Here is a 27,132-nt window from a genome sequence, read left to right as displayed (position 1 = left end):
CTGATCTGGTAGCAATTTATCTTGCATAAAGCCTGACCTTTATCATTATAAGAGAAATTAAACTGACCCATTTCTAGACCCATGACTACAGTGAACCGAAAAATCAACTCAATTCTAGAAAACCTTTTGAGGAATTACTCGACTCGCCTTCTTCCTCTTTTTACTTTATTTTAGCTTTTGACCACGAGCACATACAACAATAAGAATTTTATACAGCACATGTTCATGGAAATGAGGAAAATAGTTACCTCAGTCTACAAAGACACAATTAATTCTTGCTGCAAAGCCACACACACATACTCGGTAAGCTAAGTAAAAAATGACAGAACACACAAGAGTGGCTGTGTTACTTCTGCAACCTCGTCTCAGGGTCTCAACAGCAGAGAGGTGAGAGAGACAAAGGGTGTAACCACACAGTGTGACTATTGTGGTCTGGATGAGAGGGCCGCTAACGCTCCAGACAACATGGGCATAAGGCACATAGAAACCAGCAAATTCATATGAAAATGTGTAAAATATGTCATAGGGTTGCTTGAGGGGACTGGAGGCAGTTTCGCAGTTAGGGACTATGGACTGCACTGCATGTTACTCACGCAGCATACATTTTATGTCATCTGTCACATAAATGCACTTGCTGGGGAAAAAAACATAAGCAGATCTGTTCATGTGGAAAATGCATGCCCAAACCCACAGACAGACTATGGTGTGAATTATATATCTAACGTCCCAGTTGCAACAATACTCTGCATATGCAGGGATGCTGTAAGCAATCACACAGGACTTCCACCTGTATGATGACCTGTACCTTGGCTGTTTTAATTTGCCACAGGAAGTAATTTGGTGGCAGTTTTACTTGTAGCTCAGTTACATCACACACAACATAATTTGGTTGTGTTTACATACATACTGCTACTACAGAAATAGATCATTTCTCCAATCCCCCTCCAAAAAGAACACCCACATTTTTTTTCTTTTTTGCACCACTCTGCAAAGTAAAGACAGTGCACACAGCAACACAAAAAGCAGGTCATTAGCACAGGAACAGCAATGATACATCATTGCACATGTGCTTTTCTATAATATGGGCAAGTGCAATATGCGCAAAAGTGTCTGTGCGAAAAAGACTGGTGCAGCCAGCCACAGTATTTATGTCATACCCTTTAAGCAGATGTGGAAATCAAAATGACACTTTATGATACGGCTAAATAAATCGACAGGGGCACGCAAGCTGAACATGGCTTCCTAGAAAGAAGAGATGCAGCGAGGCAGAAATGCACGGCAGCAAAAAAAACACCCCTGAGTTAGTAGACAAAATGAAAGTCTGATCAATATTGTTATGAGTATTATGTCAAAAGTCCTACTGTGTTACCCCCCTCATGTGTTCCTCACACTCACAGGCTGATATGCATAGCGCCCTGTTACTAAGGGGGCTTTAAAATACCACCTGGACTGTAAAACACTACGGCCCAGTTTCCTTCCTTGGCTACTGATATAAAGAGAGCCCCAGTGCCCAAAATAAAAACGTCCAGATATTGTGTACTCATCCACCTTTTGAATGGTCTGAGGCTAGTGCTTCTCTTCTTTCAAACTGTTTGTTTTTATGATGTGAAAAAGGCCTTGGGGGGCCAACAGAAGGTCCCTGTGTGGAGATAGTGATCACAGCCAGAGGAGCCGGGAGAAAGAAAGAGGGGCTGTGTGGGCTGGTGAGAGATGAAAAAAACAACATGTTATAAGGATTAATAGTGACTTTGTAAGAGACTAAAGCAGTCAGAGTCTGAGTGTGTTCGTGTTAGCAGTGCTGCTTGTGAGATTTGGGTGTATTCACAGTGATGAGTGAGGAAGAACTGGAATATGAAACTGATAAAAGTACAATCTACACATCCATAACACTCGACGGTAGCTTTGAACCTTTCTTGACTCTGTGTGACTGTGTGTGCGATACTTTAGATGTGTCAACGAGACTTAGGAAAGTTTTGAATATAAGTGGATGCGTGTGCCTGATAGTCTAGAGCATTATGTCTTCAAAGTCAGTACAGGAATTAGAGCAGGCTAGACAATTATCTTGACTTAGCTCCATTTATTACCAGTCACTGAGAGAGGAAACTGGCCAGCTGATGGCTGAGCTGTGGGAAGCACCCTTAACTGACTCCAGAAGTGGATTAAGAAAAAAAAGGCTTGTGAGAAAAGAGCAGAGATTTATGCACTTTGACAGCTTGCTCTCTTTTCCCTTTGAATTGACTATAAAATCAGAGGAAAACAGCTAACAGATAAACCATTTCAGTTAGAAATTTTTATGGGTTTTGTTTGGATTACAAAGCACAGACGACATTAGATAGGACTCCAGGAAGTTTTCAGGGGACAGGCCACAGATATGAGTATTGAGTGAGAGCCATAACACTCAGAACCAATATGGTACAGATTACGCATACTGAAATTCATCAGAACCATACTGCTTTCCTTGTCAGTTCCCATATCTATGCTGATTCAATTACCATCCAAAGATGTTCCTCGTGACCCAGTTAGCAGCTGCATATACAGCTTTTTTAAAAAATGTATAAACATAATAACATATTTAGAATTTGGCAGGGTTGCTTTTATAATTTCAGCATAGACTATACATTAAACAATGCATATTCAAATCTTGCTTTGTCACACGGAGTACCTCCTGGTGTGTTGATGGGATTTGTTTTTTCTTTCTTTGACACAAGTCCACCCGGACCTCATGCACCATCACCTTTTCCCCTGCCCCCCCGGACCAATTAGAACTGGTTTCACTGCTCGACTCCCGTCAGTTACCACTCAGCTTGTCATTCTTTTGACTCCACATACTGAGACACCCATTGTCCCAGCATGCTGAATCACACCGACCTCTCTCCACTGAACCATCCTAACATGAAAACATTATTTATTTATTTTCATTATTTATTTTTTTAAACACACGCACATCTGTGGGGCAGTTGGGGAATGTCAAACTGGGGGCCTTGAGCTTGGGGATCAGAGTGAACATAAAACACTCACTAAAAAAAGTCCAAATCAGAATGAAAAGGTTTCACACACAATCTATGAAGCTTTATCAACATTTCTCTTCAAAATATTTGAATATGTTTTCATTTTAAAAACTCTTAAAACTGCTTTAAAATGAAAATTCAGATAACTGCGTTGGAACATTTTCATTAACAAACCTATAAATGCACATCGCATCGACCAAACGCAGACTCTGGCCATGTATGCACTGAGGAGCAACAGGAAACAGAGGGTTGGTCACAAAAATGTTAAGGAGAAAGATGATGAGAAAACATATGAGCAGAGATTTCTTTGCTTAGGCTGAGATGGAACCAATACTTGAAAATACACAGAGAGGTACCAAAGCATCACCAATGGAATGACTACCGAGACAAAAAGGTTGGAATCAAAAAGGAATGAGAGTAAGCTTAAATGTTCTAGCTTAATTTTTGTGGCAGATAAAACCCAATCAACAAGGATATGTGCGTTTTTAAAAAAAGTCTCTATATTTCCTTCTCCAGACTAAAACACAATCCCTGGGTTTTCAAACTAAAGCTGGTTGAGCGTTTCAAAAATCTTGTTCCACCCAGAGCAGAATGGACACTGGCACAAAGGTAAAACTCGCATGTCTTCAAACAAAAATGTATTAACAGGGATGTAGCTGATTCCTCTCCTCGGGCATAGACTGAAGTCAGAAAAAAATTTCTTAGATAAAGGAAATTCGAGGAGCTGGTATTTAAACGTGCATCTCTGCCTAGGCATATTCATACCCCCAACGGAAAAAAAAAAAGGTTGTGGGGGGTGGGGTGGTTAGCATGCGGCCTTCAGCTCACAGAGCCATGCAACAGACAATCCATCAGCGAGCTAATCAGACTGATCAGGAGCATAGAGCCCCTACGTGCCTGATGACGGCAAGAAGTGCTTAAGCTACAGCATCAAGCTACAGGCTGGTCTGATTTAAGCTACTCTAGCAGTGCTCTTATCAAGACCTGTAGTATTAAAGAGATTGCTACTAGGATCATCTCACTAGCCCCCCTGGCTGAGATCTATGACAACTAGAGCATCACGCCTAGCTGCTACTGTATGCTTCAGCCTTCAGAAAAAGCTTTGTGCAGACAGATTTGCAGACAAATTATTTTAATACAAATTGAAAAGCTGCTAACATTTGCTTAATATTATCAATATAATATTGCTAAAAGGGACCATTTCCAACAGATTTTGGTATGTTTTACTTAAGTGTGCGTGTATTAGTAAGCAGTTTCATTTTTTTGTCTGAATACAAACAGCAATGTAACTGGACTCCTGTTACAGAGTTATAGAGAGGACCGAGGACAAAATGAAAGAGAAGAGTGGAGCAAAGGGAAAAATAACAGAACTGACAGTGCAGATAAGACGAGATTGAAAACAGAAAAAAAAAGGAGCCAGTTACATTTTGAAATGGAACACAGAGCATACGGATCTATTTAAGATGTCTAAGATGGAGCTGCTGTTGAGCTGAGATTGCTTGGGGGAAAATGCAAGGCCACAAAATAAAGGCTGAGGCTGTAGCTGATGGAACACTTGCTAATTCGTCAGGCAGTGCTGTAAACTATTGGAGAGCACGGAAAACTGAGAACATCTAAAGCCTAAACGGTACCAGCACAGCTCTGCGTTTGTCCTATGCAGAGCTAAGCACTGCTTTGCAGCCATGTTACATGTCTACATGTTGCAGCCATTTACTTTCACGTCAAGAACATGTGGTACAACCAGTCTGTGCGCTAGTCCTGTTTGTGCTATTGTTGCCGCAGAAAAGATAGAAGTTGTGACCAAGAGCCGAAATGAAACCTAGCGATGCCATCATCTTTGTGGTGAACAATGCTGTTGCCCTCATACCTGTTCAGGTCCACTTTTTCACCAAACGGCACTCTACCTACGTGTAACGTCTTCCTCGGTGGATTAAGCGCTGCTGTGCACACCTTTCACATAGCCAAATCGTTCAGAGACAGACAGCCATGCTACGCTGGGCTTTCTCTGCACCTTTTAGCCCCTTTTATTCATTTATTTATTTGTTTACTCATTTATTTTTTTCCACAAAAGAATATATGGCTAAATAAGAACAACAAACTCAGAGTTTAGAAGCAAAGGCTATACAGCTGCTACCTGATTAGAAAAGTTCTGTGTGCTTTTGAGTCCATTTGGGCCAATTAATCAGGTCTACGTGAATAAATGTAGGCTAAATGAACACATAACCACACCAATAATGCTTCCAGGCCTGATGTTGTGAAGAGAACAAACCATTAAGACACTCCCTAGTGACAGTGAAGGAAGTGAGGTAAACAAACTTTTTGGGGTCTAACAATGCTTTCCCTCTGCATAACTGTGTGTCAGCAGGGATAACAGGAAGGCTTAGCATATTGCTTTTACATCATATTAAGATAACTATGATGCTGTGAGAGGCCTTATTGGATCTCCAGCGGATAACGGCAGGACAGTGTCGAAGTTTCACAGCATTTGCCTGAGTAATTAGGACTTCAGGGGATGATACTAGACACTTAGAGAGAACAACAGTAAAAACTAGAGAAGTGAGAAAGGATGTGGAGAGAGAGAGATAGCTGAGAGGAAACACAAGGAGCTCCATCAATCCTAAGAAGAAGACAATAAGAAGACAAGATGGGCGCTGGATAAATGCACATTCATATGCATTTAAATTAAAATAGATAACCCCGCGTCTCACCCTGTGATAGCTGTGATAGACCACTGAATCCTTTTCAGTTTGTCTCAGAAAATGCCAGAAAGTGCCATTTCTGACATTTTGTTTATATGTGGCTTTTAATACGTATTAGTGCCTTAGTGCGCAGCCAGTCTAATTTATTGGATACTTACTGGTGCAAGGTTTATCTGGCTGATCACCATCCCCGCGGTAGTAGCCGTTGCGGCACACGCAGATGGTGGCAGCCTCAGATGTGGAGCGGCTGTTAGGAGGGCACTGTAGACAAAGACTTGGACCTTGGGTCGACTTGAAGGTACCCGGTGGACATGCTGTGGCAAGAAAAAAAAACACTGTTAGAACTGTAAAATGTAACAAAAAAAGCATGAATCCAATTAAGGCAAGCACAAGGTTAAGCTATTTTTAAGTGATTTTTGTCAATTGCCTTTCTGCAATGTATCTGTAGTTACTCTTACCCCCTCCCAAACTCCACTATATTTAACGCATGTCTTATTTTGCTCCTAATGTGGCTGTCATCGCTGGTGCTAGGAGGGTTAATTTATGTGAGACAGCAGTGGAAGATGTTATCAGAAATAGAGGTAATTGGCATGGATGGACAGCTCAAGGATGTGAACACGGTGCTGCAGCTTTGGCTGTATCCTGTAGTTCTCTACTGAGTCCTCGCCCTGAATGTTTAGCGAGCCCTCATATCTATAATACAGGCATATTGATTAAACACAACTTAACTTAACTGAACTCTCTGAACTCAGTGTGGTAGAGAGAGGAAAAACCCCAATACCTAAATAGATGTGTCTTGGATTACAGCCACCCAAGGTATTTATTTTTTTTCTTTTAACAGTGACCGATGGGTTTCAGGTTTCTGAAAAACAGCACAAAACCCAAAAGTGTTTTAACGTCTGAATCTTAAGATCTTAGGCACACAAAGGCTTGGTGAAGAGCTTGCGGTAAATAATGATTTGTGTTTTTCTACAAATTCTACAGGTGTGACACAGCGATTTCAGGTAGTATAGCTGAACAGTTTGTAATCCCTCCTCCAGATAAATCCCACACTCCACCTGAGCTGTCAGATTTATCCAGTGAATGGCCAGCTCAGCCTACAAGACAGCACGAAGTCCCCAGGAATATCTACAGGAAACAGAGTTTGCCCTTACATCAAAAACATTTGGATCCACATTCGATGCCACCTATAGATCTGAAATATTATACTATATCCAGACAGAGGACCATGCCTGAAACCTGTGCTTGGCTCATATTACTTTGGTTAGTGCATTACTCGCTCCCTCTTTTGGTCTGTTTGCTTTTGACCTGCTGGTTTGTTCTTCTGTTGGTAGACGCTTTTGTTCAATATTAAAATGAGCCGGCTGCGTCTTTGTTTCTAAATTAGGGCATTGTTAGCAGAAGCCTCCACACCCACTGGCACATTTTTGCATTGTGTTTTCATTTGCTTTGCTTAGTAAATTCGACCCCTTACTGTATGCAGACATATTTAAGCGCAGTACTGAATTTCTACTCATTTACGTTTTCCTTGTGCACAGTAGTGTGTAAAACTTTCGGGCACTTTAAATGTTTTATTCATCGCTTGATACCAAAGCGGTCAGGCTCTGATCATTTAAAAGTTATTCTGCAGCATGACCACAATCTCAGACAGTCATACTGGCCTTACTGATAAGAAGAACGAGGATTTCTAAAACAGTCCTGCCAGCACTAGTTTGTGGATGCTGGTGTGACGTGTTAAAGTCCCAAATTCTAAAGGCCACGGTGGACTATGAAGATTATTGTAGCTGATAGCATTGTGCTTAAGTGCAGGCAATAACCTAATCCACTCACCCCAATATCCCAAAAGAATACAAAGAGTTTCTGTGTGATGTGGAGGGGCTTACTGAGTAAAATAACTATGATCAATGTCCTATGTCTTAGCAGGCTTACTGATGAGGGAGGATGCTCTGGCACTGCTGCATGCCAAAAGGGGAATAAGTTATACATTTAATGGGGCAAGGCTGTGTCTATTTGCCTGAGCGATAGACAGATAAAAACAGTCATTTTATTCATTTTGCTCACAAAGTAAAACACCTACCTACCCAGCACTAAGATGCTTATCAAGAAAAACAATGACAGAGTTTATCAAAATGACGGGGCAGTGGTTTGGCTAAGCATTTCGAATATTAATAGAGACTGCTTAAATCAGTCCATCAACAAAATAGTTTAGTTTAATCTGACTAAGAGCCTTCAATTCTAATATGAACACTTTGCCAAACGGAGAGCTATTTAAACTAACAATGGTAAATGGCCTGTATTTGTATAGCGCTTTACTAGTCCCTACGGACCCCAAAGCGCTTTACACAACCAGTCATCCAGCCATTCACACACACACACATTCACACTGGGGCGCACTGACAGAGGCGAGGCTGCCGGACACTGGCACCACCGGGCCCTCTGACCACCACCAGTAGGCAACGGGTGAAGTGCCTTGCCCAAGGACACAACGACCGAGACTGACCAAGCTGGGGCTCGAACCGGCAACCTTCCGATTACAAGGCGAACTCCCAACTCTTGAGCCACGATCGCCACAATGGCAAGGTGTTGGGCCCATTCTCCCTTACTGCCAGGTCAAACAGTAGAAAATATAGCACTGCATGAAAGGGAAACCTCCACTCCTAATTAAACAGGTCTTTGAGACACAATTAAAAATATTATGCTTAAAAAATTAAAAATGCTGGAGATTTTATAGATCTTATTTTCTGACATTTATAGACTAGGATTTGGCCAGCCCCTCTTATAAGCTGTTGGGAAGGGATAGCGATAAAGAAAAAATGAGAAACAAATCAGGTTAAAAAGAGAGATGATTTATATACACACACACACACGCACACAAGTGAAGATGATTCCCAGCGAGCCGCGGTTCTTACATGTCCTTTGGCTGGGCTGACGGACACACTGTGGGCTAAATGACTGACCTTATGTCTAGTCACACAGCAATTTCCACACACAGTCAGAGCTCCAATATTTATCAAACATACATGATCAAACTGCACCAAGTCCAAAGAGAAGAAGAACATATTGCTATTGCTATGTCGTGGATGTTTAAGACCTGTCTTGATACAGCAGATGTGCAAGGGTTGTGAAAATGTTACTGCATATAGGCAATAACGTTCCTACGGGTGTGTAGGGGGGCTCTTTTTTTAGTGTGGGATTGATAGTTTGCAAACTCTCTTGACTTGTAACACTGACTCCATGTGTGATGAGATCAAGCTTCTTCTAATACAAGAACATAGAGACTCTATAAAACTCTCCCTGGCCATATGTGGGAGCACATACCAGCTGCAGACCCATTTTATAAAGCAATAACCACCAACAATATCAGAGATTACAAGGCGATAAAACACAGATCAAAAATTCATTTTTAGCAGGAGAAGGGAAGGGATCTTATGTCTCATCATCTTTGCCACATAAAATTCAAACATCGGGGGAGCAGCGCACCGCACGCATGCAGATGGCGTCTCACAAAAGCAAGCGAAAAGCTTCAAATGCATTGCTCGGCTCTTCTGAAAAGGGATCACAATAGGTTGTTCGGCGTGTGTTTAATGGGGTGTGAGCAGAATATGTGCACTGGATTCTGCCCTCGGGTTGTGTGTTTACAGACAGACAGTAGCTGGGCTAGATGCTCATAAATGGGAAAAAGTGAGGAGAAAAGCAGGAGAGCCCGTGCTGATTCAGCAGAGATAGCGGTGCTACAAATGAGGCTCTAAGCAAACCTATGAGCAAAAGAATACACACACACTCTTAGATTCCTGTACACAACTCATGTAAATGCACACACTCCATAATCCTACGAAAACGCTCCCATACTGGCATCAGTGATATCACGTACTATGACTACAGCTGACCCGATTAAATGAGATGGCGCACCCGCATTTTCCGCCACTGGACTAAAATATGTTTGACAGAACCTGAGATAATTTAATACCTCTCCTTGGGAAAACTGAAGACGCTACAATCAGCATTACAGGAGGTGAGATAAGTGACAACCTGGCAGAAACAAAGCAGCCCCGCAAAGACACAAGCAAACACTTTAGACACAGCATAAGATTAATATCTGTCTAGATTAGAACCACCGCTCTGGTTTTCTTCCTTAATTGAGGAAAGGTTTACACACTGTTTGCTCTCAGCAATAACTTAATCCTTAAAACAGACAAAAAAAGAAAGCACAAGCAAAACACAAAAGCATTAAAAAAAACAATTATGCAAATGTAACATTTAAATCCATAGGATCTCTTCAGGTAAACTGCCTCATTTCTTTGCACTATAATGTTTTTTGGCTTTTTTTTTTTTTTTTTTTTTTGCTCTGGTGCCTGAAAACCTGTGCCTTGGGCGTACTTGCTGTTTTTCCTTTGTCTTCTCCCTGTAATTGACAAATCGTATGTGCATGAATGTTACCATTAAACTCATCAATTAGCTCCCTACTAGTCTGCCTCACAAAACCAGAAGGAGGAATAGATATGGGCAAAAAGAGAAAGTCAGAATGATAAAGTGATTTGAACTATTGTATCAATAACTCACAAAACCGCAAATGTCTCATTCGAAGGGCAGGCAGCCCCTAGAATGTATCGTTATGCTTTATTGATATTGGAACTGAGCCCAAAATCTTTCTTCCTGATTTGTGAATATTTAGATTGCAGGAGGTCAGGAGTTCCTGTGCCGCAGAAGGGGGATGGAACAAGGTGAAGAAGGAGAGGAAGAAGAAGAAGCACGAGAAGAAAAAGAAAACATGTAGCACGCAGAGCCATAACTCATCAGATGTGTTGGTTTTCAGGGAGATGAAGGCTGTAATATTATATCAACAAGCAATTAGTCTCCCCAGTGGGGGAATAACCCACATTTGAAATGGCTGTATGCAGAAACAAAACATTCATTCCTCTGAAGTGGTCCCTTCAGGACTCTCTTTGCATTGTTCAATTCTCCTGCTCACTTCTCTTTCCTGTCTTCTCTTTGTCTGTCTCCCTGGAATTGCTTTCCCCCCCACCTTGTACCTTTCCTCCCGTTGTTCCTTTCTCGTCTTGATTGACAGCTCTGAATCTATTCGAAGGCTGGCTGTCTTTCTTTCCCTCCCTCTCTCTCTATCTCACTCTACAGTTAGTTGACGGAGGTATGGCAGCTGTGGATCACTGCTCACTACTCATGACAGTCTAACTGGAATGACTTCATGTCATAGCAGAGCCTGAGCAGCAGAGTTGAGATGATGATCTCCTCAATGTCATTTTCCCACCTGGTTCAAGATTACTGATAATGACGACAACCTAAATCTCTCCGGCGTTAAGAAGCATGCAGACCACCATTATACACCAAACTGTTAATTTGGAGAAAATGTTTCTACACAACATTGGTGTATCGATTAGGCAGGACAAACAGGAGAAGATTAGCAATATGAGGAAGTCTCTGAAAGCAAGCTTTAAGAATGGTTGATGTGCAGAGCTGCTCAGGGGTTAGGCTAAGCAATATGCTCGGTGAGCGCATAATACAGTGCAAACTGCAGGCAATACATCAAACGTGGAAGCACACTGGGAATGTCTCGCATTAGCTGCATGTGTTTAGTATGTGAAGTTGCAAAATGTCTATAACCCATAAGAATCGGAGGCAATTGGAAACGTGGGATTAATGGAGGTAGAGCGATAAATATTACATTAGCTTGTCAGGGAAGCATCACTAGGTGTCGGCTAGATAAAATAGAAATGCGCGAGTCAGGAATTGAAGGAAGCCAAAGGATTATGACCAAGACAAGATTGGAAACAGGTCTCCTATGCAAAAACCCAATCAAAGTTACAGTATACTGTACTAAATCCTTTCCCTGACTTTTATATGGGAATGGCTCCCAGGCATGCACGAGGTTTAAAACCGCTGTAAATTGCTTGACAGATAATTGTGGGAAATGCAATCAAACATGGAGTAGTTGATATGGAGAAGGTTATGTAATAAGTCTGATCATTTCTCAAGGAATTTCCATTTCATGTAATGAAAATCCAGCAATCCAATATAAAGTAAGCGACATCAAAGACGTTTGGTTTCATCAAATAGCTTTTGGCCTGATGTAATCAATATAGCTTTTTAAAAAAAAAAAAGGAATTCCGACTCTGTCTGTGTGAGGTTTTGATGTAAAGAGGGTGTGTGACCTGCCAGCGACCCTGAAGAACCGCTCTTAGCCCCCCAGTACACCCTTAACCCCAACCCTCATCCATCACATGGGACATATCAGCCTTTAGAGGCTTTGGATTCATTCATACGCCTACTCACTCAGAGACACTCATGCAGACAGACGTATGTCTGGGTCAAGACTCCAGTTGACCCCTATTTTATGATTTTATTGCTGAGGCTCTGAGAAAAACAACACTCTCCTACTAAAACAAGCAGAGGATGTGGTTGCGCCAAGTGCGTGCCTGTGTATTTATGTTTATGTGATATCTAAAAAAAATACATCAATTGAGTGGTGAAATGAACAGGTTCGTTTGACAGAGGGGACACAAAACGTGTCAGGACAGCCAACACCTTAAAACAAAAAGGCAATCAGCGGTGGAGTGTATTGGTATTCAGCCTTGCTCTTCTGTCATTGTTCATTTTCCAGCCACAATCCACGTAATGAGCTGCTTTTCCAACCCAGGTGTTCCATTTCTTCACAAGGTCATTGAAAAACACAATACAATTATTTGAGACCGACGCATGGGCTGAAACAAAGCCTTGTCAAAATCATCATAAAATGCCCGCAGGATATTAAAAGTCAGGGTTAAAGTCCTCTCAGGGCTATGATTTATTAATTTATAGAAACTGATTTAAAAATAATTGAGCTTTTTTTTCCCCCTCATCACAGGTCAACACTGGCCAGATATTATGCATCCTCTCACAAGTGATCCCATTCCTTCCCTTGTTTGAAAGGCATTCGGAGTTCACAGTGGTGACATCATTTGGCAAGTCTGGTCAGTATGAGTTTCCACTATGCCCTGTCATCGCCTTTTAATCTCAAAGAAAGAGAGAGAATGTAGGAGGGATAAGAGGGAAAGAGAGGTTTTTCAGGAATAAAAGGGACGGTCAAAAAAGGGTGCAGTGCTTAAAGCATACCTCGTCTGCTTTTGTTAAGACCAGCGGTGCTGAAATGTTCCGCCCAAAGAACACTCCCTCTGAACATTAATCATCTGTCCATTCTGGCCCTGTCAGAGCCTGTCATCCAAGGTAAAGCAGGCAGCTAAACCGACAACCACCCACATACACACAAACTCACACGCCCATGAATGTTTCCCACATACAGCTATCCTGAACTTTCTGCTGCCGTAGTCCCAGCCACTGCTCATCTGGACATACCTATTCTTTCAGCTAGCTAATACAGCAATGCCTGATGTTGCAGAAACTTCAGTGAACAATAGCTAAACCCCCTTGAGAAAGCAAGATGTCTTCCAATTAGGGCTGTGGTTCAACACTGAGCTATATATTGCTGTGTGAGGCAAAATCTCTGTAAGGAATGAAAAAAAAAAACATGAAAAGTAAAGGAAATTTGCATCCTACTTTAGTTGTAGACACTGAGGTCCTAATATTTAGAAAATTATAGTAATTGAGTTCTGTCACACTCCTGAATGTGAACATGTCCGGAGAAGAAAAGCCATGTCTGACTGGTTTCAATAGATGGCAGTGCAGCAGTGAAATAAGTAGAGGATGAGACAGTGTCCAGTTTAAAAAAAAAAAAGGAGGGAGAGAAATAGGCCTGTGTGTGATTTCTCCAAAATATTCAGTTTGCTTCAAATACAGATATAAAATTCAACAGTTTCACTGCTAATGCTAATGAACAGAACATGTGTCTCCCAGACAATGAATAAAGGATAACACATTCTGCTCCAAATTAATTTGTGTGTGCACGTATCTGTGCATGTGCGAGTCTTAACAAACCAGCAAACAATTTAGCAGACAGCCCACGCCCTTGGGCAGGCTGTTACCATAGTAACCTTACAGCCAGTATTTTTTTGGCCCACACTTTTCCTTTGAACAGCCGGCCAATGACAGACCAGCTGACTGGGAAATCTGGCTTTCTGAAAGCACATGCATGAATTGTGTGTCCTCATGTGCACGTGCATCCGTGCTTGCGTATGCGTGTGCATAATACGAGCCCGATACAGATCGAGGGAGCCAAACGATGCTTTAGCTCCATATAGACTCGAGTGGCACACTGGCAATTGGCTTCTCTGTATCACGTCATGACACATTGGCTTAGGTCAGTTTTATTTCCAGGAAGATGCAACTCTGTGCCAGGGCTCCAGGCTTATATTTCAGGCGGACAACTGGTCAGAGAGGAGCAGAAGAAAGATACAGAGAAGCCTCAGAGGTGCTGGAATTCCAGGAAACTCCATTGTGCCAGTCTATTTCTGGTTGGCAAGGTAGTAGAGAAGGCCCTCATATCACCGCTCAGCAGGCAGTAACATGTGCTTCCACTACAATCTACACTGTAATCAGAACCTAACAGGGGACTGGCCAGGCTCATTGCCCGCTGTGAACTAATAGAGAAAGAACAAAAACAAAAAGACAACACACAAGGAGGTGCAAGGATCGAGAGTTTCTTGATGAGGGGTGAAAACGGATAAGGGTTGTCACATTAGCTAGAGGCATTCTGTATGCTCAGCATTTGACTGGCTGCAGGATACGATTCATCTAAAATTACTCGCGTAACAAACTGAATCCACCACCATTAGTAACTTACATTTATTTTATTGTGATGTTTGTGAGTGACTAATTTTCATTCCGTTTTTTTTTTTTTCATTGTTGGTTTATTAATTTGCTTTGTTGATTTAATTATTCATTATTTAGGCAGCACGGTGGCACGGTGGTTAGCACTGTTGCCGCACAGCAAGAAGGTCCTGAGTTCAATTCCAACATCAGGCCGGGGTCTTTCTGTGTGGAGTTTGCATGTTCTCCCCGTGTTTGCATGGGTTCCCTCCGGGTACTCCGGCTTCCTCCCACCGTCCAAAGACATGCAGCTTGTGGGGATAGGTTAATTGGATAATCCAAATTGCCACTAGGTGTGAATGTGAGCGTGAATGGTTGTCAGTCCCTGTGTGTTGGCCCTGCGACAGACTGGCGACCTGTCCAGGGTGTACCCCGCCTCTCGCCCTATGACAGCTGGGATAGGCTCCAGCGCCCCCCGCGACCCTGAAAAGGAGAAGTGAATGGATGGATTTATTTATTCATATATTGGTTCATATTTTCAGCTTTAGTTTTCTCAGTGGAATTTTTTCCATTTCAGTTTAGTTTTAATTGAAATTCAAATATGATTTAGTTGATATGTTACTTGTTTCAGTAGCTGGAAATCAGAGAAGGGAGCCATTAACTCAAAAACTGGGTGTTTATTTATTTTATTTTTTTAATTTTAGTATCCATTTAAAAAAATACTGAATGCCCAAAACTTCTCCAGATGTATCATCAAGGTCCGAGTGTATATGATAGATATGCCAGTGTATGTCTTAAAATAAATAAATACATATATTTTGAAAAACTGGCATGAATGGGTAAATGTGGATCAAGTGCTTTAACTCATTAATCAGTTTATCAGAATAATCATCAGAAGCCGTTATGATTACCTTGTGATTAATTACCTTGTGTTTCCATGAAAAACAAAACTCAAAGTAGTGAAACCTTTAGCTTCCTCTCAGCACTTGTCTCTTTTAAGCGGATCTAGATCAATTAATCTATAATAGTTAGCCAAAGATGCCTACTCTTGCTCCTTTTCCTAAATTGCTGTTTCTTTGCTCGACATATTCCATTTACAGCCTTTAAACCTTATATTACAGACTAAACACTACAAACAAACGCTGTGGAATAATAAGATGCAGAGACAGTCTGATCATTAAAAATTGGATTTAATTTACACGAACAAATACGTATTTCCAAAATACAAATTCAAGTACAAAAAAACCCCCCAGAAAGATACGGTGACATATGTTCAGCAACAGTTGGATTTTTAATCAATTGGCCTCATTCGGTAACACAGGGAACCTTTGTCTCATTAACTTTATTCAATGAAAGAAAAATGGCTCAGTTTTCTGTTGAAAAATGTGTGTAATCGATGATTGTGGATGAAGCCTCAGTAAGTTTCTCAAAGCTAAATGTTTAGTTTGCTGATAGAAAGTAGTCTTTTTTAACAAATACAAATTTTACAAAACAACACTGACTTGTTTTGTTAAACAAATACAACAAATAAAAACCCACTCCGGATTTATGATTCACATTTGCAAAAGACAAATGTATGATTTGTCACTATGGTGAGTGTCACGGCTCGGCTTGTTACTCCAAAATAAAATGGAGTGTGACACCAGAGTTTATAAAGAGTTTATTAAGAGTTGAATTAAATTTCTAGGGATAAAGTGCAAACAAATCTTGTAAGGTGTGGATAATTATTGATTAAGCCATGCATCACCCAAAAACTGTTGCACTGATACTGCAAGACGAGAATTGGGTTTCACTGGGTTTTATTTATTTTGCACATTTTTATATTTGCCTTAAAATTATACAAGCAAGCAGAAAACATTCTTTCTTACATTACCACTATCAGAGTTCTGCTATCTATCTAGTGCAGTGGTTCTTAACCTGGGTTCGATCGAACCCTAGGGGTTCGGTGAGTCGCTCTCAGGGGTTCGGCAGAGCCTCCGCCATGACATGCGTGGCTCATTTTGTGCACCAGTAAAAAACATATCTATGTCTTGAATTTGAAAAAAATCATATTTTATTTTTCACTAAAGAGGGGTTCAGTGAATGTTCGGTACCTCCAACAAGGTTAAGAACCACTGATCTAGTGTCACTATCTAGTGGAGACTGTTGATCTTAAACACACATTAGCAAGGCTAAAAGTCAGCTTTAAACACTCATCTATTCTCAAATACCCAGCGTGTAATCTTAGGGTGGGGTTGAGGGGGCACGCTAATGAGTGTAGAGGCCTAGCAAGAGGGATTAGCAATTATGAACATACAAGTGGAGTAGACTGATAAAACAACTGAAAAACAAAGGTCCCTTCACTGTTTACCATTCCCTAATTTGATTCCTAATTGAGCGTACATAACACAATGTTTACACCAAAATTTTCTGGCAAAGACAAGCAGCCATGGCAGACACACTCAGCTGAACACAGCTATGCTCGTCCCTTTGATGATCTCAGGAAGAGGCTCTCCTGTTCACAACAGCATCGCCGCATAAAAGAGCAATGACATGTGTCTGACCAGCACCGAGCATCTGCACCAGCTCATGGTGACGCTGACATTTTCATACACGGCAAATATGCTATCAGACGGTAGCAGGCTACCAGTCAGTTGGATAACGAGAAAGAAAAGGAGTCTGGCTTTTTAAAATCTAATAGAAAATTTAGAGCCAGCCCTTAGGCTCCAGACATAACTAACAAGACAAGAGATGGACAGGTGAGAGTGGTGAAAATGAGAAGGGAGAGGTGGTGTGAACTACACAGGAGCTCTGCAGCCTTGGATTGTGATGACATCAACTATTATAAAAATAGCTATATTAATTCTACATTCACTACTAAGATGTTCCTCCAGCTATCCCTCCATCCGCTGTGCACTGCCCTCGCTGCTTTTATGCGTAATAGGAAGAAATGACAAAATGTTTTGCACCATAAGAAAAAAAATCACAAATTATGTGTGAAGCGTAGGTAAGCAAAACCGACCCAAGCGCAGCATATAAGGGTGTGAGAAAGGGAGAGAAAGCGGAAAGGGGAGGTGTGAGCTAAATAAAGTGAGAAAGCACTCAGGAGTACATCTTGTCACTCAAGCTGGTGGCGGCAGAGTCCCACAATATGTGCGCTGTGTGAAGCAGCCACTTCTCATTGAATGCTAAGTGACAGCTAAGCTATTATTGCTAAAACTGACAAAGAGGCACCAGGAAATAATAAAAAAAAGGTTGCATGACAAATACTTTTTAAATTAACTAAGCTGCATGTTCTGCACGACACAGTCCAGCAACAATCAGGTCCATGCGTGACTGTGACTCAACAGACGAATGACATGCATAAAATTTTTCTTTTTTCACAGAATGTTAAAAAGAAAAACCCAAATGGTTATGTTTAGCAAATATCATTTTGCATGACAAGAAGCTGACCCCATTTCCTGGCACAGAGTGCACCTGCAGCTGTGAAAGTCTCAAAAGGTAACCGGACCCAGAGCTCATCTATATTCATGCCATATTTACATCTGCCTGACCTCTTCACAACCTTATCAGTATCGCCTTCTGCAGAAACAAACACACACTAACACACAGAAATGTTGTGTGTTATAGGTAACTGACACCCTCACACCACCCGTCAAAATGCAGACAGTTCTGACCTTTATCAGACAGACTTGGTCAATAAGCCCAGAGCTATAAACGGGGCACACATGTGTTAGCTGGGTAGAATGTGCTTTTGTGCTTAAAGTGAGTACATCCATATGGTACCTGCACGGATACAACTGTGCATTGTTCGCTCGATGGAGATAAAGCATAGAAATTGCATCATAGGCTGGTGCTCATGGAGCGCTAAGATATTGGACTTCAAATAGCCTTCAGAACAGATACTGAAACACAAATACATTTTTCATTTATATTTACATTTCATTTATGTGTTTTTATCAAATATTGGCTGTAATATTTGGTATTGAGGTTTTAAATATCAATCTGCGTATTCTGTATATAAATCCATATGGTAGCTGGGATAGGCTCCAGCCCCCATAAACTCTGAAATGGATAAGCGGAAGAGGATGGAGGGATGTTCAATTTTTCACTTTTTGAAGCAGCATAAGGGCAGAAAGATGATGTGAATTATAGAAATATTAGAAAACAATACATTTTTTTCAAAAGGTAGAAAAAAATGCTAAAAGAAATATGCAGAAATAAACGTATAGTGGAAATTAGAAAATATACACGTGTATTTTTTATTTTTTTTACCAGGTATTTATCCTATGTGTGGATTATAAGAGTCTGACTGCTACTGGGTGATGATTGCAGTCCATCTTGCACAGTTGCTGTAACAGTCAACTACTGCAGGAGCTGCTCAGGGCCAGTGTCGGGTGTTGTTCATAATGGACATTAGCTTGGCTATAATTCTCCTCTCATCCACCTTTATTTGTCAGTAAAGTTGTTAGGGGCTAAATGCATCACGATGAAAGCAAATTTAACTTTCAAGAAATCTATCAGCTTTATCAAGAAAGGAGATTTGCTGGGCTGTTCTGAGGTAATGAACAATATCGGCAACAGACGTCATTAAGTCAGGAAAAAACACACACACAGACCGTGTGCACTTCAAATTGGAAATTGCCAATCTTCATTTGCCTTCTTGACATTGTGGTGAGAGACAAACCAACACACTGTCCAAGTGAAAATCAAGGAGTAACACAACATAACCAATTGGGAAACTAGATTATCCATATAAATGAAAGAAAAAAGTTAACATGAAGCAAAAGTCGAACAAGATCCAGTGCACTTTTGTGTCTGCTTAAACAAAAGAGATTTTAAACTTGGTCATTTACAGTAGGTAAGCTTGGATTAGGTACATTTCCAAAGCTTATCAATTTCTGTTCTGCCACAGTCACATCTTCTTGTATTCATGCTACTGCCTAATTAGGTTAACATACTGTAAAAAACACAGCAGTACTGTCTTTAAAAAAATAATGACACAAGCAGACATAATATTGTGGCACAATTTCTGTAAAATCAGCAATTGTAAAGCAAGCATTGAAAGCGTAATTTAGTAATGCTACCATTGCTAAACTGTAACTGATCTTGCGTGCTCAGTTTCATAACAACTGGAACTTACATTAAACTCAAGTCAATATACAGTATCATAACATACAATTTGCCCTATAGCTCTGTAAAATAATAACAACAAACTGCACAAATATATAGACACACATAGGGGTACAAACATGACAGTTCAATGCTGAATAAACAGGACCAAATAAATAGAATATGCACTGATATACACATGGGTAGACACATACACACGCAATGAGTGTCATACACGTATCTGAAAACGTTAGGAGTGTTATCGCATGATAACAGTTAAGGCACGCATTGTTGCTGAGACAAAGCATGTATACAGTACCTGTTGCATACAAATATTCCAAGGAACGTCCAAATACTGAATGGCTATACTCAGATATGAACATCAAAAATAGGCACTGGGCCATTAAGTTACTTGGCAAAAAACCTTGAGTACACACAAAAGATGGGTTTGTATTTTAAAAAATATAGTTGAGCTCATATTTCTCTAGTTTATTTTTATGTAATATAGTTTTTCTTCCCTTTTTTCTTTCTTTTGGGAAGTACCACTTGTTTTGTTAAGATCACATAGAAATAAATAAATCAATCAATAAAAAAATGAAACGTAGAAGAACAGGAAATGCATGCAATGCACACACGCACATGAACGCACACAAAGACACACGTAAAGCACACCTTTCCTGAACAGGACATATTGGATTAGGAATGATTTTTTTTTCCCTCAGCCCTGTCTCAGAGGTGCTAGATTAAATGCCATTCCCACTTTACTACAGATGGCTCAAAAACAAATCATACAATCCATACGCACACATATTCACATACATACACACACACACACACATATAGAGAAATGCTCACCAAGGAGATATATAACATGTTGGCACACCCAAACACTAAAGCACCTGTACGGTCCAACGCGTCTCCTCTTTGTATTTCAATCACTGAATCGATGGTTCTAAATTGATTGTAGCTGAGCAGGGGCCAGAGATGTTCCCCCTGGCTCGCTGCCCTGGCCCTCTATTGATTAGATCTGAGAGAGCCAATTGCTTTCACACTGGATTAAGGTGTTCCGGGGCAGTGAGCAAGGAGAGAGAAACAGAGGGAGAGAGACAGAGTCATAGAGAAAGGGGGGAGAAAGAATAGGCTTAGCATCCTGAGAGATTCACCTACAAAGCAGTAAGATCAGGTCAGCAACATTAGCAATTAGTTAACAAGTCATTTGTTGGGGGAGGATAGGTTTAACCATGTATCCACACCATCTACTGGTGATTCAAACACGTACATATACACACACGTAGGTAAATAATTTCATTTACGTACAAATTAATACATTTTCTATAACACACATATAATGAGACATAGTCAAGCACATAGAAAATGCACATATGTCTGCAAATCTAAACACGCACACACATGCACACACCTTTGTGTTGCAATCCTTCAGATCAGAGGGCGCTAACACAGATCAAGGGTGTAATCTCATTCCACCCTGGAGCTAAGAAGCCCAGGGCAACAGTATTACACTTCAAAGCTTCAGTCTGAGTTTGTTACACATTCCAGCTCCAAAGTCTTATGCACTGTAACCTAGAGGAATCAAACTCAAACTTTACTATCAGCCAGCATCACAGCATCTCTTCTGGCTTGGATCAAATGATAAATATAGTGCGAGAAGTGGATAAATCTTTTGTTCTTTTTCTTTTTGCAGGGTAGGTCTTTTTTTTCCCTCCGAAGTCTGCATTCACATACCTCTTTGCCACATCTATATTCCACAGGGGGCTTTGACTTTCTATATGAGAGAATGGAAAGGGAGGAAAAGGGCCAAGGAGAGCCTTCACCCTTCGCCAAAGACAAGTACTTTTGTCTGGCTGATGTTCCCTTCTCAAACCATTTCCACAATGGAGAGGCTTCCAATCCAGATTAAGTGCCTATGAAAATGAAGAACTGCGTGTTGAGAAAAAAAAGGGACTGCACAGCCTCTGTGGACCCAGGTCACGAAAGCTAGGAAAAAGGCCCCTCGGTCTGAGTCCTCATAAAGGCATTTCTTGGGGAGCAGCAGCCCTATTCACATGGCATTAGGGGTGTAAAAGCCTCACACTGACTGCACAAGTCAGATCAGCTCAGAATGCATTTGGTTAATACCTCTATTGTCACCCTCCTTCTATGACTGCTCTCTTAGCAGTGAGAAGCAGGACAGTGGTAAATGGGGAATTAAAGAGGCAGAAAAGATGAGATACAGAGAGAAAACAAGGAAGGGAGTGAATAAGAATCAGTGGGTGTAAAGCCCTCACAGCCATACTTATATAGTATGTGCGTGCACAAATAAATGAATGTACATCCACAGATAATACTTGTTGTGTGTCCTGTTAGTGGGAGGCCGACACGAAACCTGGCCAACACAATAATTTATGTGAGAGTTAAGAAACTCAACAGGCCTACAAAGCCAAAACACATAATGACAGTCCAACTACGGTAGCCCATAATATAAAGGTCAGTTTATAGGAACGCAAGAGAGAAAGAGGTGTAGAGGGAAAAAGAGGGAAGAGAGATAGAGGGAGAGTCATTGTGAAATTGACTGAGTGTACGAGCATGTGTGCTTTTGTGTCCCTTTCACTCCGTGTTTGGTTCATTCCCCAAAGGGTCTTATTATGCCTCGCACTGGCCCCATCACAAAAGCAGTGTCTTTGTATCTCAGCCCATGTAGCACCCCTAGAGAACATTCTAGACACAGCAAATCCATTTGTTTGTCAGCTATAGCTGGACTAATCAGATATCATTCTCTTTGAGAATACCGCTGTGCAGCCTGGACTAGCACTATAGTAATGCTGGCCCAGCACTGAGATAACATCTCTGTTCTTTCAGGCTCTTTCTATTTTGTAAGTACTGCACATAGACATCATAAAATGGGGATAGAGGGTAAGTGGTAAAGCTATCCCTGAGTACATTGATTGATCTTCCTAATAATACAGCTACTTTATTAAAACATATTTCCTGATACTGTATATTAGTCAAAAGTTACAACTGAAAGTGAGAGGTACACCACTAAAACAACACAAACTGCGCAACAATGTGCAAACTGTATGAGGAGAGATCAATTCTGATATACTGTATCACTTGCTCCAACCTGTATGTAGCACCAGACCTGTTGACACAGACTCACTCACAGCTAAAGTATAATAGTTGTGTAATTGGTTGTTGTTATAAAAAAAAAAAAGGCTGTCTTAGAAGTTATTAAATAGCCTGAGCTTTGTGTGTTCTTTGTATTTGTCAGTCTGAAAATATACCTTTCTTGTAGCAGAACCACAAGCCTTAAACCTGTAAAATACAGGCTGACTTAACTGTCAAGGAAAACATGTAATTACATCCACACAATGATATAGAGCAATACAGATTATAGGAGTTGTCTAATTGATGTATAATTGCACATTGTGAGGTTGTGTTTGATACAGCCTGCTCAGTTACGACCTGGGGAGCTGAATTACTTTAGGATAATGCAGGGTGTCATAACATAAATTACACAGACATAATTCTTTGCATATGTTTAATTAAAGATTAAAGATTAAACATAGGAGCATTTACAGTGTATATATGCAATGTTGTTTGCTTCAAGTGTGCAGGAAGTAAGGCGAATATGATTAGGTTAGGAAATTAGACACGCAGAGGTCAGCTTGAGGTGGTAGTGTTAGTAACCGTGTACATGTGTGGGTTCTCAATGTGTGTACAGGCATCACACAAAAGAGACTGAATAGCTTGCGAGCCATGACACAAAGTCTCCCCCAGCTGCCTACGTGGGGTATCCCAGACATCTTGCCAGCCCATCCACAGCCAACACAGGGAGGCAAACAACCATTCACACCTACAGCCAATTTAGAACCGAACATGTATAATTAACCTAGCACACACGTCTTTGGTCCGCTGTAGGAAGCCGGAGCACCTGGAGAGAACTCACCCAGGCACAGGGACAATATGCAAATGCCACAAAGACAAGCACCAGCCAGTGTATTTCACTCCAAGACCTTCTTGCTGTGAGGCGACAGAGCTAACTACTGCACCCCTGTGCAGCCCTAGAGAACATTCTAATTTTTTAAGTACACTTCACATACTTGAAAAACGGAAAATGTTTTCCAGCCTGACATTACTCGTTGTTTCGTGGTCGAGTTGTCATTGAAGGTGGGACGAACAGAGCTATATCGGCCCCGCAATAATTGCAATTCAATTCTAATTAGATTGTCAGTCCACAAGTTCCACAACATAAATTTGACTAATCCACATCTATCAATGAGCACCTGATAGCCTCCAGCAAGTGATGAGACAATTTCCTGGAATTGAAATGTGTCCTTCTGCCATCACACCCCACAGACAAACAAACAGTTTTATTAGCAGGACAGTGAATATTGATGGACACTGATTAGGTTAGAAGGAGAATAAGGTACGATGGAAGGGGGAGGGGTTGGTGTTTCTGCTTTCCAAAGCAGGTAGTACTCTGCGAAGAGGCTCAACGTGTCGCCTCATTACTGTGTGCTGGAGCATATTCCAGAGGGATGAGGTGTGGAAGAAGAAAACAAAAATGAGGGGGAATACAGTTTCCCACATGCCGTGCAAGCTGAAGTGTCTCTTGGCATTTAACATTTGGGTATCTTGTGAAGACAACACACACACTGAAATACAAACTTATAGAAATGTGATCTTTTTGTTTTTCATTGAATTCCTAAATGTGCATTCATTTAAAAAAAAGGAAATTCTGGTAGATTTGATTGATGGGGTTCATGGTTTGGGTGAGAGGGTGAAGTAAAGCCCTTCAAAGCAAAAGCTTTTTGTGTTTTGTCATGGGGGTGACATAGGCAAATTAGGCAGGGCCCCAGCCATCTGATAAATGCTGGGGGTTCTTTGTCTTCCTGTGTCCTTGTGCCACTGGTTGGCCTCGGCTCCCGGTGTCAATCACGGAGTGGAGCGCAGGAGAGGAGACATGTACGTATGAGGGCTGACTGTGAAGTAGACGATGAGAACTGAATAAGAATTTGGCGAAGTAGATTAGAAGGGGTCCTGGGTCAAAGGCAGGCCCGCCTAATAAGTTCCCCGTTCCACATCTGGGAAAACGACCAAGTGAGAGATGGCAGCAGGAACCCCAGTATAGGCCCAGTGGCCAAATCCATAACCCAAAAGTGACTGAAGGTTAGAAAGCCAGACTAGAGACAGATACAGAGAGGAAAACAGCTGAAAGGGGAGCAAAAACTAATAATAAGGAGGAGGAGGAGGAGTTTGTGTCCCTCCACAAGAACAGTTTTGGTTGTGGTGGCTATTTCAATTATGTGTGAACAAAATCTTTGGATTCCCCTCGCATCATTAGAGACCGGGTCTGTTGTTGCAGTGAGAGCTGCGCATCTGTGCTTCGGGTCATTATAAACACTCTGTTTGGCCCCTAGATTCAAAAGGCCTTTGTCTGGGTCATGCTCTTTCACCAGTGCTCTCTGCCATTCAGCTTATTGAGAGCCATGGAAACAAGATGTCTTTCACTCTCTTCTCTTTCTTAAAGCTTTTCTCTGTCTCTTCCTCCCCCTCCATTTTCCTCACATCACCCCGGCCCTCTCTGCAATAAGACTAATAGGAACAGGAAGAGTCAGATGCTTACTTAATTGGGCTTCAAGGTGACTTAGTAAATGCTGTGTGTGTGTGTGTGTGTGTTTTGTTCAGTACACATGGATGGTTCTCTGCAAATGAAGTAAACTCTGTGGAACAGGAGCAGACACGGCCAAATGGGATGGAATGGGCTCTAATAGGTTACCAGGTCTTTGCGGGTTTGTCTGTCAGATCTTTTACACTCAAATAAGCCATACAAAGAAGTAATAAAAAACTTACTGGAGCAGAAAAACGTAGTGCATAGCCTGCGAAACCGAACTTTAAGATTAAAATACTGGTCGGATGGATTCAGTTTATGAATGTGCTTCTACTGCTAGACTCTGAGCAAGAGCTCTTTATTCTCTAGAGAGAAATAAGCCTGCTAATTGATGTCCGTGACAATGAACCCTATTGGGATATATGGGGATTTATAAGCTTTTAGGCTAAGGTTAATAATGTGATAAATGCGCCCACATCACTACATTTAACATTTTTAAAAATGCACACGTGGTAGAAGTAATATGTTTTTCTTAGTGTGTGTGCTCATGCCCCATGATGGCAGCCATTAGACAGGAGTAAGGCAGCCATGATGAATCGGCACTTAGCCCAGGGAAGCGCTCTTGCTCAATGGGCTGTGAATCTCCTGCTGCCACTGTCAGCCTGCTGAATGTTAAATAAAGTTATTTGAATATTTGTAATATTAATGTGGCAGCATGTCAAAAGCCTGCTGGAGCCTAACAGTGAGAGAAAATATGAGAGAATTCATATTGGCGTGCCAGCCTATAGGACTGCTCGGGTGAGGAATGACATAAATACTCAAGTAAATAAATACATACTTATGGTCACTGCACTGGAATATAGGATGGATGGAGGGATGGATGGATAGTATGGAGCAAAATTCTGGGAATTCATATAGTACCACAGATAATGAAATTAACCAGTCAAATTCTCATTTTCCCCATTTCATTCATAACCCGTCCACATCCAATTGAAAGCAATCAGTAGCTGCAATAGCAATGCTTCAATTCCAGACTTTTTGCGATTCCCTGGGCCCACACAAATCTCCACATCCACACAGGTGGGGAGAGTCTGAACAGCTATGTGTGTTGCATATGGCCCCTAAAGAGTAAAAACAGACGAAACTTTGAGAATAACCAATTACAAAATTAAACAAAATATAGCTAGCCTTATAGACCTGAAGAGGACATTTGTCAGCCCAACGAAAATTTGGCTCCCCACAGGAAATAAAGTTTTAACACCAAAATTAAGAATAAGCACTCGAAAGTTTTGAATTGGTTTTCATAGAGGATAATTTGCAACTATGCCACATCGTCCACTTTTAAGAGCTTAAACAACAGAATAATTAGGTTTCTGTGGTGTTTTAATTACTTCAAATAAAAAAATACGGAACATTAAAATGATCAATGCTTAGACAGACTCAAAACAAAACACATGACGCAAAGCCAGCACAATCGAGGTGATTCCATCAATTACTCCTCAGGTGGGCCTTGACACCAGTTCTAAGAAGGGTCAGTGAAACCATCCTACGAGCCTGTTTAGGACTCTTGAGCCGAGACAAGCTTTGTATTGGTAGAGGTAGCGGGGTCTTATTTGGAGTGTCTCGCTCGATTTAACAGGGAGGTGATAAAATATTTAGCGGATTGCTTACAAAGCTAAGGGGAAGAGAGCGAGGAACAGAGAAAGAGGGAGAGGAAAAGTGGGGGATACCCAAATGGCTTGCGTAGTGGCTGGGGAGCTGGTAATGAGGATGGCATGCTGGCATCATCGTTACAGAGCACAACAACTCTACATGGTCTCTCTGCTCAACCGAACACATACACAACACGCTACCTGACAACAATTAAAACATATAGATTAATGAAAGAGCAATCAGGTGCTGGGAAGCTCGCACATGCCCTGAAACAACACTGAAACGCACATATTAAACCTGCAAAAAAAACCCAAGCGTTATTTCTGCTGTCACGACAAAGAACTTCCAAAAAAAGTAGAAATAAAACCATCATTTA

At 41.2% G+C, this 27,132-nt stretch overlaps 1 protein-coding gene across 2 annotated transcripts in view; it reads right to left on the bottom strand.

The window, feature by feature from the left end:
* Window positions 1-27,132, bottom strand: part of ephb1 (EPH receptor B1) — a 166,624-nt gene that overhangs the window by 66,028 nt on the left and 73,464 nt on the right. For both annotated transcript variants that reach the window (XM_006786547.3, XM_006786548.3), the window contains exon 4: window positions 5,866-6,021. In XM_006786547.3, coding sequence (XP_006786610.1) covers window positions 5,866-6,021 — 156 coding nt within the window. The remainder of the gene's footprint in view (window positions 1-5,865; window positions 6,022-27,132) is intronic.

The sequence above is a fragment of the Neolamprologus brichardi genome, chromosome 18 (assembly GCF_056152115.1).
Source record: "Neolamprologus brichardi isolate AB-2024 chromosome 18, ASM5615211v1, whole genome shotgun sequence".
In the NCBI taxonomy this organism is placed as follows: Eukaryota; Metazoa; Chordata; class Actinopteri; order Cichliformes; family Cichlidae; genus Neolamprologus; species Neolamprologus brichardi.
Note: the sequence above shows the minus strand (reverse complement) of the source record. Positions and strands in the feature narration are given on the sequence as shown.